The 16,353-nt window shown below is 40.1% G+C and overlaps 1 protein-coding gene across 2 annotated transcripts in view; it reads right to left on the bottom strand.

The window, feature by feature from the left end:
• The window catches only part of ATP8A1 (ATPase phospholipid transporting 8A1), a 608,814-nt gene that overhangs the window by 396,614 nt on the left and 195,847 nt on the right, over window positions 1-16,353 (bottom strand). For both annotated transcript variants that reach the window (XM_053704008.1, XM_053704009.1), the window contains exons 10-11: window positions 4,269-4,396; window positions 2,877-2,988 (exon numbers count right to left, since the gene is read on the bottom strand). In XM_053704008.1, coding sequence (XP_053559983.1) covers window positions 2,877-2,988; window positions 4,269-4,396 — 240 coding nt within the window. The remainder of the gene's footprint in view (window positions 1-2,876; window positions 2,989-4,268; window positions 4,397-16,353) is intronic.

Genomic DNA, 16,353 nt, shown 5'->3' with positions numbered 1-16,353 from the left:
ACAGACACTGAGATTCTAAAGTGCCCCATAGCCATCGCTAACTAATTTTATAACCATTTTGTTGAATGTGCCACCTCCCTGATTGCTGAATGTAAAAGGGAGGATGTAAAAGATGTTAATATAATAGACTCAGCAACTCTCCTCCCACCTAACAGGTTTTTTTACCTGTATCCAGTAATAAAATAGCAGATCATCTCCAAAATCTAGAAATTAGATATTAGGGCCCGACCATTTACCCACTTATGCTCCTTAAGCTCAGTGCACCGGCTCCTGCCTTTCCCAATGCATCCTTATTTAACACCTGGCTGATGTCTGACTATGTCCCCAAGGCTTGTAAAACAGCAAGGGTTGTTCTGGTCCACAAAGGAGATAAAACCTGAGTCTCAAATTATAGGCCTATATCTTTACTCCCTGTGTTGTCCAAAATGACACCTGTGCAGGTTTTACCAGGAAACAGGCTTCCCTACCCCGTTCCAATCTGGCTTTCCCCCAAACCACTCTACTGTAACAGCTCTCCTCAAAGTTACCAATGATGTACGCACTGCAATGAAATGAGGCAAACTGAAACGCTATTTTCCTTCATTTTTTAAAGCCCTTCTTAATATGCAAACTCAAAGCCTCGGGAATAAACAATGAATTGTTATATTGGCGATGCTCATACTCATCAGACAGATCTCCATTTGTGTCTCTAACAATGTCTCCAGCTTTCTCAAAGTAACATGCGTTGTGCCCCATGGTTCGATTTTAGGGCTCCTCTTGTCCTTTATATTCATAAATGATCTTGTCTTAGATTGCAAAACCTTAACTGTACACATGTATGTGGATGACACTATAATATATGCAACAAAACCAAACATATCACAAATTGAGGCTGTGATGCAGCAGGATTTTTTTTTTTAAGTGGTCGAAAGATGGATCTGTAAAAATAAACTGTTTCTAAACACTGATAAAACAGTAACCATGGTTTTTGGGATGAATCAAAAAAATAAAAAAACAAATAACAGAGTTAAATATAATTACATTATTAAACTGTAGGCTGGCCCTGTCAACTCCTATAAATATGTTGGAATTTGGTTTGATGCTAACCGGTTGTTTGGACCTCATATCCACAAACTATTGTCCAAACTGTACACTAAAATTGGAGCCCTTTTTAGAAATAAATCTTGAGGTTAGGAAACGTATTGTACAACAAACGCTGATTTCAGCAATTCAATTATGGGGATGTTGTGTATGTGCCTCCCATCCAGAGAACACGGCATTGTGAGTGAATTAACAGAATTTATTTACCTAAAGAATTAAACATTGCAGCCATACAACAACATGTTATATAACTAAAAATGAATACTAATGACGGCTCAGAGCCGTCATTAGCACTCAACTACCTTTTTGCAATCTGGGGGCCCCCACCCGCTCCTACCCCAGCGATCGGGCCTGCATAGTGACAGGCATCGCCGGGGCTTCCCGTTACGTGCGGTGACATCACGCGCAATGACGTGCAACTTTATTTAAAATTGTCAATACAAAGTATAGGGAAAGGGGGCGTGCTGCTTAGAAACCTGTATCTCAGGGATCTAAGCAGCTACAGACCAACAAGACCCACCATTGGAAAGGTATAAGGCTTGGGTATCTGGGGGAAAAAATAAAAAAAATGTTTTTTGAAAATAGTAAAAAACAGAAATATATTAAATTCAGCTTAGCACTCAAATGGGTTAAAGGGACACTGAGCCCAAATTTTTTCTTTCGTGATTCAGATAGAATTTTAAGCAACTTTCTAATTTACTCTTATTATCAAATTTTCTTTGTTCTTTTGCTATCTTTATTTGAAAAAGAAGGCATCTAAGCTTTTTTTTATTAGTTTAGAACTGTGGACCGCACTTTCTTATTGATGGTTTAATTTATCCACCAATCAGCAAGAACAACCCAGGTTGTTCACCAAAAGTGGGCCGGCATCTAAACTTACATTATTGCATTTCAAATAAAGATAACAAGAGAATTAATAACATTTGATAATAGGAGTAAATTAGAAAGTTTTAAAATGTCATGCTCTATCTGAATCACAAAAGAAAAAATTTGGGTTCAGTGTCCCTTTAAGGGTTAATAACATTTGGACTATAATGTATCTTTAAAAGGAAAACTACCTTTAGGCTTTAAAAGGAAAACTACCTTTTAGCAATATATATATATATATATATATATATATATATATATATATATATATATATATATATATATATATATATATATATATATATATATATATATACATACATACATACATATACACATACAGTATATATATATATTTATTAAAATAAAAATATTTAAATTAAAAAAATATATATTTTTTATCCACCATGTTCTGTACTTTTAGCAGCCCAAAGTAGATACAAAAAAATGTCAAAACATTTTTCAAATCACAGTCAATGTTTATTGTATAAAATCAATCCAGTTAAAAACAGACCATGCAGAGGGATAAATGTCTTCAAAACCAGTAAGAAATGTCCAGTTTCTCAACATGTCTAGATCATTTGTAATGACTTCAAAAATGGCCTTTCAACCCAGATAAAGCTTAAATCAATAAATTCCGTAAACACAGCGTCAATGCCTCCTCTTTAAAACTTGCATGCAATCAAACTGGCTTAAGCAATTTATTTGATTTATTTGTTATATAATCATAAAAGACATTCTGTTTATTCCTTTTAAATTGCACAGGTAAAAAGCCCTCACTGGAAGTATAGCGCAAGAATGAGCAAGAGTCTTAAACCAAGGAAGTATAGGAAACTGTAGTTATGCTTCCTATGAGCCACAGTATAAAAACGGTGGATCCTACTTAATTAAGGAACAAACACAAACTGTACTATACAAAATAATCTTACCTGCATGAGCTTAGTATCATGTCCAGTGTAAACAACTATACCATGGACCCACTGAGTATTTCTTAATTGAGCTCCTCTCAGTAGTATTTGGTCCGGCCCCAATGGGACAGTACTAAAGGGAAAAAAATAGTTACTTTGAGATACCAGATCCTATTTGAGTAACATTGTTTTTTGTGTTTATGTTGTCATCAACTGTATGATAAAATTTATACAAAATTAATTTTGGATTCAAAATGGTAACGTGAGCATTGACTGGTGTATATATAGCTTTACACCACTTGGAGGTTTCCAGTCTTACACCCCTACCACAAATAATCAATCTTGCTTTGGAGAAAAAAAAATTGTTATTATCTTATCTACTTTGTAAAATCCTAAAGCAATCCAACTCACTCATGAAGAGAAACACACTAAATTTAAGTTATTAATACACTCAGTTTATTGTTAATACTATTGACACATTGATAGATTGTAAGAAGACAATAATTGCATAAGAATACAATTTTAAGTCAGATAGGAAAACTGCCAGGCTAGATTAAATCTATATTATTTTCAAATCATTTTAAGTGATATTTTAAAATTTGATTCCCTGCCTTCCAACATTTTCCTTATGTGTGGCCATAGTTGATGAAAAAGAAAGTAGGTCACATTAATTATGCAGGCTGAAGCATTATGTTTACATTGTATACAAACCAGAAATGCTTTGTGTGATTAAAATACGCTTTATTGCTCATTCATTCAGACTTCACATAATGCACTTTTCCATAAAATGAGGTTTAAATAAATATTCAACCTTTCATAATGTAAACAATTTTGTTTTACCTGCTAAACTGTAATTTTTAAAGATAATAAAAAAATATTGACAGCTATTATGGACAGCCTTACCACAGTTATCAGAGATAATCTACTTCAATGCACACGTTTTCAATTGTCATTTCATGAACACCTGTATTCAGGCTCATAAGATAATGCCCATTTATTATTAATAGGCTAACGGATGAGTGGTCATCCAAATCTAAGCCTTTTCTATTGAGAACAAGGACCTCACTTGATCCGTTTTGAATAGGAAATGACTAATACCTTACAATTTCACGTCTTTAAAAAGAATGTTAAATTATTTTTAGGCACCCAGTCAACTTGTTTATAGATGAGTACTTTCATCTACATTCTATGAAACTCTAGAACACTTTTCATCTATAACTATCTTTGTAAACCAACAAAAAATTAGTTATAGTTGGAAAAGCTATTAAACCAGACTGGAGTCTAGTGCTAGTGTATCTGCAGTCTATATCAACAACTGCATCACAAAAATAAAACAGCATATTTCTAATAAATGTTTCTTTGTGGTTTCTATTATAAAGTTACTTTAATATGTAAAACAAAATGATCACAGACCCATGTCCATCCAGTCTGAGGTTTCCATTGAAATCGTACAAATGTCTGTTAGGACTTTCACACTCGATTCTGCCGCTCAGTCTCATTAATGTATCTATGTCTTTCATTTCAGATGTCAGAGCAAGACCCTAAAAAGATTAAAGTTTGAATTAGGAGAAAATATTGCATCATATAAAATGGATTTGTATTTTCTCTGTACTTTTAGTAATTTGCATTACCTCCATCATCTAAGCTGTAACACATATAGTAAAAGCATATTTTGTCAAAGTGTATAGGAGTAACTTAAAGGGATATCAAACCAATTTCAGATAGAGCATGTGATTTTAAACAACTTTCTAATTTACTTCTATTAGCAATTTATTTGTTTTCTTGGTATCTTTTGTTGAAAATCAGGGACTTAGGCTTAGAAGCAGGCCCCTTTTTGGAGCACTATATGGCAGCAGTTTTGCAAGAATGTTATCCATTTGCAAGAGCACTAGAGTGCAGCACTATTTCCTGCCATGCAGTGCTCTAAATGCATACCTAGGTATCTCGTCAACACAGAATATTATGGAAACTAAGCAAATTTAATAATAGAAGAAAAAGGAAATTTATGCTTACCTGATAAATTTATTTCTTTTTCGATACCACAGCAGAGCTGTATATATAGCTCCTCCCTTCCCTCCCACTCCAGTCATTCGACCAAAGTTAGAAAGAGAAAGGAAACACCAAGGTGCAGAGGTGTCTGAAGTTTAACAAAAATATAACAACCTGTCGCAAAAGAACAGGGCGGGCCGTGGACTCGTATCGAAAAAGAAATACATTTATCAGGTAAGCATAAATTTCCTTCTCTTTTTCAAGATAGACGAGACCACGGATTTCATCCTTACTTGTGGGATACAATACCAAAGCTATAGTACATGGATGAAATGGGAGGGACAAGACAGGGAACCTAAACGAAAGGCACCGCAGCTTGAAAAACTATCTTCCGAAAACAACCTCAGTTGAGGCAAAAGTATCAAAGGCGTGAAGAGTCGACCAAGTCGCAGCCTTGCAAATTTGTTCAACAAAAACATCATCTACGAATTTCCATGAGGAAACCACAGCCCTAGTGGAATGAGCCGCAATCCATTCAGGAGGGTATTGTTCAGCAGTCTCATATGCAAAGCGAATGATACTCAGCAGACAAAAAGAAAATAAATGTATGTAAAAGATTGGAACACAGGAAAGGAACAACCATTTCCTAATAAATTTCCTCCACAGAAATAACCTTAGGAAGAAGACCAAGTAAAGGTCACAACACCACCGTAGCCAAAGAAAAAATAAGGCAAGGCGAATCTATATGGTAATGTCGAAAACCCAAAAAATCTTTGAGTAGAAGAAATGTCAACAAAAAAAGAAAACTAAAAGATAACAACTTATTATCAACAGAATGCAGAGGTTCAACAGAACCCCCTAGAGAAACTTAAATTCAAAATCAAACTCCACGGAGGAGCAATTGGAGAAAAATACAGGCCGGACTCTAACCAGGCCCTTACAAAGGAATGAACACCTGGAACAGCTGCCAAACTCTGTCGTACCAAACTAGATAAAAACAGAGCTCAGACCCTATAGGGAACTCTCTGAAAAAAACCTTCAAGGAAAAAACTAAATCCTGTGAATCCTGTCCTTCATTCGTGAGGAACCCTGGATTCACACCAGAAACATCTTTATGCCCCACTTATGGGAAATCATGCTAAGGACAGGCTTTCAAGTTTAAAATAAGGTAATTATGACTAAATTTAAAACACCTAGCTTGAACAGGATCAAGTGTCCAATCACCAAGCGAATAGCCAGATAAAATAGACTTAGGGGAAAGAAGGAACCCAGAATAAAAAGTTCCTCCGCAACAGAAATATCCAAGAATGTAGAGATAACATTCACCATTGGAATATCAAAACCTGCTAGACCACGCAGAAGCGAGGAGGAGAAGTTCCGAATATTCCTCATACTCGACCCAGCAAATAAGTGCACACTGGGGAAATAGACATGCTAGACTGAAGGACTAAAGAACTGCCAAGGCAGTTATCGGCTCGGACTGATGGCCATGAACCTAGACCTGCATCACAAAAGTCAGGCACTCTGACAAGATGCCATGAAATCCAATTCCGGCCGACCCCAGTAGAAAATCAGGATGGAGACAACTCCCGTATGGAGTTCCCCCTTAACTGAATGGAATCCTGACCATTCAGGAACCCGCTTCCCAAAAATCCACCCCAGGGATGAGGAACACAGAGATAGCAAAAAAAGAAACTAGGCCGAAACCAACGGAGGCCAGACCAGCAGAGCCTTGAGCTCACAGTCGTTTCAGGAAGTCTATAAAAAGAACAGACTCTACCTGAGTCCATACTCCGCAAAATCACGTTCCCTGAAAAAAAGGGAACCTGAGAAGACAAGTTAACATAATCTATGTTCCATTGGCCAAGGATGCTAAACTGCATAGGACTGGATGGAACTAACAAATGAAAACTTAAGCGACACAAGGTGCTACACAGATTCTGGACCTAATAAGAGTAAAAGGTTGAGTGAACCTCACCGGGGAATGAATCCTCAACCCTCAGGTTGGTACAGAGCTCAGCCATAGCGCCTTAACATGCTGAGCCAAGAGTCCGGTGAATGTCCGTAGTCAACGCCACCAGCCCAAATACCTCTACACACCGGGTCATCGAAAGCCGAGAGGTGGACTGAGTGACTAGCCCATAAATACCTAGCTTTCCTGACCTCAGTCAGAAAATCCTCAGAGATATGGAATCCAGCATGATTCCCAAAAAAGTAACCCTTGTGCTTTGGACCAAGGAACACTTTCCTCCACCTGTGAGCTCACGGGAGGTAGAATACCACGTTTGTGTAAGTCTTACTTGCTGTAAGATGACCCCTGAACTAATGAAATTAGTTAGATAGGGTGCCATTTCCAAGTCCCGTAACTGAAGCACCACTAACAACGATCCCCATGTCTCCAAAAAAAACTTGGGACCAAGACAAGTCCGAAGGAAAGGACTCCTAACAGGAAAAGTTTACCCAAAAAAGGTAAACCCCATAACTGTAGACGCGTCTCATGAATGGCACATGAGAACACTAGACACTTGCACGGGCGATAAGAGTCGACCTTCCAAGACCAAGGGAAGAAATTAAACAAATTAATAGTTTCCATCTTGAAGGACAACACTTCTCTTACAAAATGGTCTGAAAAATTCCCAATTTTTAGGAACAACCCGCCACCAGTATTAGGTCTGGGTCAACCACTCTCAGGACTGAGAGGACTCCTACACAGCGTAAGAACCTCCCTCCCTATGTCTAAGCCTCAGACAATAATGAAGGCAGAAACTGCTACTGACAAGAATTTATTTGAGCTTGAAACTAAACACGAGCAAAAACTGAAAATTACCCCTTACAAGATCCATCCCGGACCTGGGCATGTCCCCCATGCCATCTATGATTCAACAGGCGGGTATGTGTTCACCAACATCCTAGTCTTAGAACATGTATCCGTAAACAAGGCTCTGGAGAACTTGAAGGAAGAAATTGAAATAAAGGAATTAGTCAATTGAAAACTGTATCCAGTCCAAGATTTTATTCAGAAAATCTACTGACTAATAGTCTTAGACAATGATCAAGCCGAAACGCCGTCACACTAGTGACGGTAGCAAAGTACACAGTAGGTTGCCAATGTATACCCTGGTGAGTGTCCAAGGGACTATCCTCTAAGGGTGTAGAAGTTCTCGTAAAGACCTACTCCTTAAACAAACAACGTTAGAGTGCACCTTCAAGGAGCAGTAGTTGGAGTCAAACTACAAACTCTTTGGTTGCAAGGTAGTTAAGCTAGCCATTATGCTACCAATGCTGGCCCTAAGGAGTGACGTCCAGCCTTGTAGCTGACATCTATCTTTAAAATAAAGGGGACGCCTAAGGTACCAATTCCATCGGAAACAGATTCTCAGGAACGTGGAGAAACCTTTCAGAATAGCACAGCGCCTCTAGAATGCTTTCATCTAGAATGCACCATAACCCCTAGAGTAGTGTGAAGGGAAACGCAGGACACTGCATGTGGCTATAAAATTGTTAGGACATTTTTTTTATTTTTTTTTGGCCCTTTTCCAAACTGCCATCACCGTATAGGGAGTAGCTCACAAAAACCTTTTTTTTTTTTTTTTTTAAATTGTGTTATTTCTGCCGTGCAGAAACAATCTAATAACAACATGAATATTGCAGCAAATAGACATCGCTAAGAAAATCAAAGGCAAAGGAGCTGCCAGGAACCGCAGAGCACTGCCTATGGGACATAAATAGTGTGGGTACCCCATGTAGAATTGTGGGATGGAGATACCAGTGACGCCATACTCGGAACAGCTCACCGTTTCAGACGGAGTAATTACAATGCATTTGACACAGGAAATATGCAACTGTCTCATTAAAAACGTAAAAACAAAGGATAACATAATTCCCTTAGATTAGCTGCAGAAAATAGAAACATTAGCAGCTATAATACATAATCTTTGGGATGGGGGGCTTAGAATACCTGGTCTTTTACCAGACCCCCATACTTCAGCTAAATATAAATACCCTTTAATAGGAAACTGAAAAAGTAACCCCTCAAGCAGTATGTTTCCTTAGACCGGAATCCCACTGCCCCAGGGAGAACATAGGCTATAGTCCAAGTATGCCTATACCAGCGAAAACACATCACTGTGGACCTACTGATCCACATAGAATAAGGGGAGAAAAGATATCTATAGCGCGAAGAGCCACTCTACTATATTATTTACTACAACATAGAAGAGGAAGCATCTGGCGTCCCTTGAAGGGATTAAACAGAAGGCGCGCAAACCATGGCGTGTATCTGAACTCCGCCCATCGTGGGCGTTTCAGTGAAATCTCCCTTACCGCTATTCTTATGAAAAAAGAAGCCATCGGAGAACCTCATGGCCCTCAAAAGTAAACAAAAGTAAACAAACTCCCTAGTCAGCTTCCTGACTTCAGTGAAGTTCCACTCCCCTAATGCCAAACAGTATGTTTCTCGCAAATGGCATGAACAGGACATTAAAACCCTCAGTCGGCTGACATCTTGTGTAATAAGCCGCACGGAATAACACCCGCAAGTTCAATAAAAGAAGCCTCTGTCGTTTCTAATGGAAGCTGTTGGGGGTCAAAACACGTAGGAACATGGACAACAGTTTGTTAAATAATAACCTCCCTGTCGGCAATCTATTAAAATAAGCCCTATGGGAGTGAGGACATTTTCTCTGTCGGCTGTTAGTTTTCTCCTGACTAGAAACCGTTTGCAAATACAACATCTGTCAGACGGTTAGTCAGAACCTGACAATACATATTGAAGCTGACATGTAACCTCATGTAGTCCTCATAACAACCCGTATTAACAAATAAATTGAAAACAGATAACCATCTTGGGCTGCAAACTTATAGTAACTTATGCTCTTGAAAGGAGTGCTAAAGGAATTAAATGTTAATGAGACTGCAGAAAAAAAACTGCCCAATAACTTAATTTCCCTTGACACATAGTAATAAAGTTATGAAATGTCTCCAAGTAATAAGGGGAGTCTATAAAATCTAATTCCCCACTTATTAGATAGGTAAGCATACAGTCTATTCTGAGTTAAGTGGATGTCCCAGAATAATAAAGGACTGCACTTACCTCTATGCTGAGCGACAGCATGATCAGTCTCACAGGATCAAGAGGTCTTCTCAATCCTGCAGTTCTGTGGACACAAACAGGGCCTTAGTTAATGTCTGCTAAGGCCATCATCTGAAGGGCAGCACTCAGTATAGAAGTCGCAGTGAGAATATAAACCCACCAGTTCCCATTGCCTTAAAGCCACCAAATGCTTCTCTTTTTACTGAAGAGATTGTTCTGGTCTAGGCTACACCCTAAAACTAAGTAGTACTCAGTGGCACCACTTTTAAAAATAATAAACACTTGATTGAAGAATCTTTACTAACACCTCACTTTGCCATCTCCTATCTAACACAGGCAAAGAGAATGACTGGGGTGGGAGGAGCTATATATATATATACAGCTCTGCTGTGGTGCTCTTTGCCTCCTCCTGCTGACCAGGAGGAGAATATCCCACAAGGATGAAATCCGTGGACTCGTCGAATCTTCAAAAAGAAATTGGAAACTTTTTAAAAAACAAAATTTATGCTTACCTGATAAATTCATTTCTCCTGTAGTGTGGTCAGTCCACGGGTCATCATTACTTCTGGGATATTATCTCCTCCCCTACAGGAAGTGCAAGAGGATTCACCCAGCAGAGCTGCTATATAGCTCCTCCCCTCTACGTCACCTCCAGTCATTCGACCAAAGGACCAACGAGAAAGGAGAAGCCCAAGGGTGAAGTGGTGACTGGAGTATAATCCAAACATTTTTGTAGCCTGCCATAAAAAACAGGGCGGGCCGTGGACTGACCACACTACAGGAGAAATGAATTTATCAGGTAAGCATAAATTTTGTTTTCTCCTGTTAAGTGTGGTCAGTCCACGGGTCATCATTACTTCTGGGATACCAATACCAAAGCAAAAGTACACGGATGACGGGAGGGACAGGCAGGCTCTTTATACGGAAGGAACCACTGCCTGAAGAACCTTTCTCCCAAAAACAGCCTCCGAAGAAGCAAAAGTGTCAAATTTGTAAAATTTGGGAAAAGTATGAAGAGAAGACCAAGTTGCAGCCTTGCAAATCTGTTCAACAGAAGCCTCATTCTTAAAGGCCCAAGTGGAAGCCACAGCTCTAGTAGAATGAGCTGTAATACTTTCAGGAGGCTGCTGTCCAGCAGTCTCATAGGCTAATCGTATTATGCTACGAAGCCAAAAAGAGAGAGAGGTAGCCGAAGCTTTTTGACCTCTCCTCTGACCAGAATAAACGACAAACAGGGAAGACGTTTGACGAAAATCCTTAGTTGCCTGTAGATAAAATTTCAGGGCACGGACTACATCTAGATTGTGTAGCAGACGTTCCTTCTTCGAGGAAGGATTAGGACACAAAGATGGGACAACAATCTCTTGATTGATATTCCTGTTAGTGACCACCTTAGGTAGGAACCCAGGTTTAGTACGCAGAACTACCTTGTCAGAATGAAAAATTAGATAAGGAGAATCACAATGTAAGGCAGATAACTCAGAGACTCTTCGAGCCGAGGAAATAGCCATTAAAAACAGAACTTTCCAAGATAACAACTTGATATCAATGGAATGAAGGGGTTCAAACGGAACACCCTGTAAAACATTAAGAACTAAGTTCAAACTCCATGGCGGAGCAACAGTTTTAAACACAGGCTTGATCCTAGCTAAAGCCTGACAAAAAGCTTGAACGTCCGGAACTTCTGACAGACGTTTGTGTAAAAGAATGGACAGAGCTGAAATCTGTCCCTTTAAAGAACTAGCGGATAACCCCTTTTCTAAACCTTCTTGTAGAAAAGACAATATCCTTGGAATCCTAACTTTACTCCATGAGTAACTCTTGGATTCGCACCAATATAAATATTTACGCCATATTTTATGGTAAATCCTTCTGGTAACAGGCTTCCTAGCCTGTATTAAGGTATCAATAACTGGCTCAGAAAACCCACGTTTTGATAAAATCAAGCGTTCAATTTCCAAGCAGTCAGCTTCAGAGAAGTTAGATTTTGATGTTTGAATGGACCCTGGATCAGAAGGTCCTGTTTCAGAGGTAGAGACCAAGGCGGACAGGATGACATGTCAACTAGATCTGCATACCAAGTCCTGCGTGGCCATGCAGGTGCTATTAGAATCACTGATGCTCTCTCCTGTTTGATTCTGGCAATCAATCGAGGAAGCATCGGGAAGGGTGGAAACACATAAGCCATCCCGAAGGTCCAAGGTGCTGTCAAAGCATCTATCAAAACCGCTCCCGGATCCCTGGATCTGGACCCGTAGCGAGGAAGCTTGGCGTTCTGACGAGACGCCATGAGATCTATCTCTGGTTTGCCCCAACGTCGAAGTATCTGGGCAAAGACCTCCGGATGAAGTTCCCACTCCCCCGGATGAAAAGTCTGACGACTTAAGAAATCCGCCTCCCAGTTCTCCACTCCCGGGATGTGGATTGCAGACAGGTGGCAAGAGTGAGACTCTGCCCAGCGAATTATCTTTGATACTTCCATCATTGCTAGGGAGCTTCTTGTCCCTCCCTGATGGTTGATGTAAGCTACAGTCGTGATGTTGTCCGACTGAAACCTGATGAACCCCCGAGTTGTTAACTGGGGCCAAGCCAGAAGGGCATTGAGAACTGCTCTCAATTCCAGAATGTTTATTGGAAGGAGACTCTCCTCCTGATTCCATAGTCCCTGAGCCTTCAGAGAATTCCAGACAGCGCCCCAACCTAGTAGGCTGGCGTCTGTTGTTACAATTGTCCAGTCCGGCCTGCTGAATGGCATCCCCCTGGACAGGTGTGGCCGATAAAGCCACCATAGAAGAGAATTTCTGGTCTCTTGATTCAGATTCAGAGTGGGGGACAAATCTGAGTAATCCCCATTCCACTGACTTAGCATGCACAATTGCAGCAGTCTGAGATGTAGGCGTGCAAAAGGTACTATGTCCATTGCCACTACCATTAAGCCGATCACCTCCATGCATTGAGCTACTGACGGATGTTGAATGGAATGAAGGACACGGCATGCATTTTGAAGCTTTGTTAACCTGTCCTCTGTCAGGTAAATCCTCATTTCTACAGAATCTATCAGAGTCCCCAAGAAGGGAACTCTTGTGAGTGGAAAGAGAGAACTCTTCTTTTCGTTCACCTTCCATCCATGCGACCTTAGAAATGCCAGTACTAACTCTGTATGAGACTTGGCAGTTTGAAAGCTTGAAGCTTGTATCAGAATGTCGTCTAGGTACGGAGCTACCGAAATTCCTCGCGGTCTTAGTACCGCCAGAAGAGTACCCAGAACCTTTGTGAAGATTCTTGGAGCCGTAGCCAATCCGAATCGAAGAGCTACAAACTGGTAATGCCTGTCTAGAAAGGCAAACCTTAGATACCGGTAATGATTTCTGTGAATCGGTATGTGAAGGTAAGCATCCTTTAAATCCACTGTGGTCATGTACTGACCCTCTTGGATCATGGGCAAAATTGTTCGAATAGTTTCCATCTTGAACGATGGAACTCTTAGGAATTTGTTTAGGATCTTTAAATCCAAGATTGGCCTGAAAGTTCCCTCTTTTTTGGGAACTACAAACAGATTTGAGTAAAACCCTTGTCCTTGTTCCGACCGCGGAACTGGATGGATCACTCCCATTAATAAAAGATCTTGTACGCAGCGTAGGAACGCTTCTTTCTTTATTTGGTTTGTTGACAACCTTGACAGATGAAATCTCCCTCTTGGGGGAGAGGATTTGAAGTCCAGAAGGTATCCCTGAGATATGATCTCCAACGCCCAGGGATCCTGAACATCTCTTGCCCAAGCCTGGGCGAAGAGAGAAAGTCTGCCCCCTACTAGATCCGGTCCCGGATCGGGGGCCCTCGATTCATGCTGTCTTAGGGGCAGCAGCAGGTTTCCTGGCCTGCTTGCCCTTGTTCCAGGACTGGTTAGGTTTCCAGCCTTGTCTGTAGCGAGCAACAGCTCCTTCCTGTTTTGGTGCAGAGGAAGTTGATGCTGTTCCTGCTTTGAAATTACGAAAGGAACGAAAATTAGACTGTCTAGCCCTAGGTTTGGCTTTGTCCTGAGGCAGGGCATGGCCTTTACCTCCTGTAATGTCAGCGATAATCTCTTTCAACCCGGGCCCGAATAAGGTTTGCCCTTTGAAAGGTATATTAAGCAATTTAGATTTAGAAGTAACATCAGCTGACCAGGATTTTAGCCACAGTGCTCTGCGTGCCTGAATGGCAAATCCGGAATTCTTAGCCGTAAGTTTAGTTAAATGTACTACGGCATCTGAAATAAATGAGTTAGCTAACTTAAGGGCTTTAAGTTTGTGTGTAATCTCATCTAGTGTAGATGATTGAAGTGTCTCTTCCAGAGACTCAAACCAAAATGCTGCTGCAGCCGTGACAGGCGCAATACATGCAAGAGGTTGCAATATAAAACCTTGTTGCACAAACATTTTCTTAAGGTAACCCTCTAATTTTTTATCCATTGGATCTGAAAAAGCACAGCTATCCTCCACCGGGATAGTGGTACGCTTAGCTAAAGTAGAAACTGCTCCCTCCACCTTAGGGACCGTTTGCCATAAGTCCCGTGTGGTGGCGTCTATTGGAAACATTTTTCTAAATATCGGAGGAGGTGAGAACGGCACACCGGGCCTATCCCACTCCTTAGTAACAATTTCAGTAAGTCTCTTAGGTATAGGAAAAACATCAGTACTCGCCGGTACCGCAAAATATTTATCCAACCTACACATTTTCTCTGGTATTGCAACTGTGTTACAATCATTCAGAGCCGCTAACACCTCCCCTAGTAATACACGGAGGTTTTCCAGCTTAAATTTAAAATTTGAAATATCTGAATCCAGTCTGTTTGGATCAGAACCGTCATCCACAGAATGAAGTTCTCCGTCCTCATGTTCTGCTACCTGTGACGCAGTGTCTGACATGGCCCTAATATTATCAGCGCACTCTGTTCTCACCCCAGAGTGATCACGCTTGCCTCTAAGTTCTGGTAATTTAGCCAAAACTTCAGTCATAACAGTAGCCATATCCTGTAATGTGATTTGAAATGGCCGCCCAGATGTACTCGGCGCTACAATATCACGCACCTCCCGAGCGGGAGATGCAGGTACTGGCACGTGAGGCGAGTTAGTTGGCATAACTCTCCCCTCGTTGTTAGGTGAAATATGTTCAGTTTGTACAGATTGACTTTTATTTAAAGTAACATCAATACAATTAGTACATAAATTTCTATTGGGCTCCACTTTGGCATTAGCACATATAGAACATGTATCTTCCTCTGAATCAGACATGTTTAACACACTAGCAATAAACTAGCAACTTGGAAATGCTTTTCAAGTAATTTACAATAATATGAAAACGAACTGTGCCTATAAGAAGCACAGAAAAAATTTTGACAGTTGAAAATAAATAAGTTATAGCATCAAATCTTTGTAAAAAATACACAATTTTAGCAAAGGATTGTTCCCATTAGCAAAGGATAACTAACCCTGACAGCAGAAAAAATACACAAATAAACGTTTTTTATCACAGTCAACTACAATCTTCACAGCTCTGCTGTGAATGATTACCTCCCTCAAAACAAGCTTTGGAGATCCCTGAGTTCTGTAGAGATGAACCGGATCATGCAGGAAGAAAATGAACTTCTGACTGAGTTTTTTGATGCGTAGTAAAAGCGCCAAAAATGGCCCCTCCCCCTCACACATAACAGTGAGAGAGATCAGAAAACTGCTTTAATTTAAACAAAACTATTGCCAAGTGGAAAAAATAGTGCCCAAAACATTTTTTCACCCAGTACCTCAGAGAAATAAACGATTTTACATGCCAGCAAAAAAACGTTTAACCTCAATAAATTAATTGTTATTTAAAACCTATTGCAAGTCCCTGCAAATTAGGTTAAGTCTATGCATACAGTATAAATCCAGTGAAGTACCATTCCCCAGAATACTGAAGTGTGAAATATACATACATGACAGCCTGATACCAGCTACATCTACTGCATTTAAGGCTGAGTTTACATTATAACGGTATGGCAGGATTTTCTCATCAATTCCATTGTCAGAAAATAATAAGCTGCTACATACCTCTTTGCAGATTAATCTGCCCGCTGTCCCCTGATCTGAAGTTTACCTCTCCTCAGATGGCCGAGAAACAGCAATATGATCTTAACTACTCCGGCTAAAATCATAGAAAAACTCAGGTAGATTCTTCTTCAAATTCTACCAGAGAATAAATAACACACTCCGGTGCTATAATAAAATAACAAACTTTTGATTGAAGATAATAAACTAATTAAAATCACCACATTCCTCTCACACATCCTATCTATTCGTTGGGTGCATGAGAATGACTGGAGGTGACGTAGAGGGGAGGAGCTATATAGCAGCTCTGCTGGGTGAATCCTCTTGCACTTCCTGTAGGGGAGGAGATAATATC

The sequence above is a fragment of the Bombina bombina genome, chromosome 2, assembly GCF_027579735.1.
Source record: "Bombina bombina isolate aBomBom1 chromosome 2, aBomBom1.pri, whole genome shotgun sequence".
Classification (NCBI taxonomy): Eukaryota; Metazoa; Chordata; class Amphibia; order Anura; family Bombinatoridae; genus Bombina; species Bombina bombina.
Note: the sequence above shows the minus strand (reverse complement) of the source record. Positions and strands in the feature narration are given on the sequence as shown.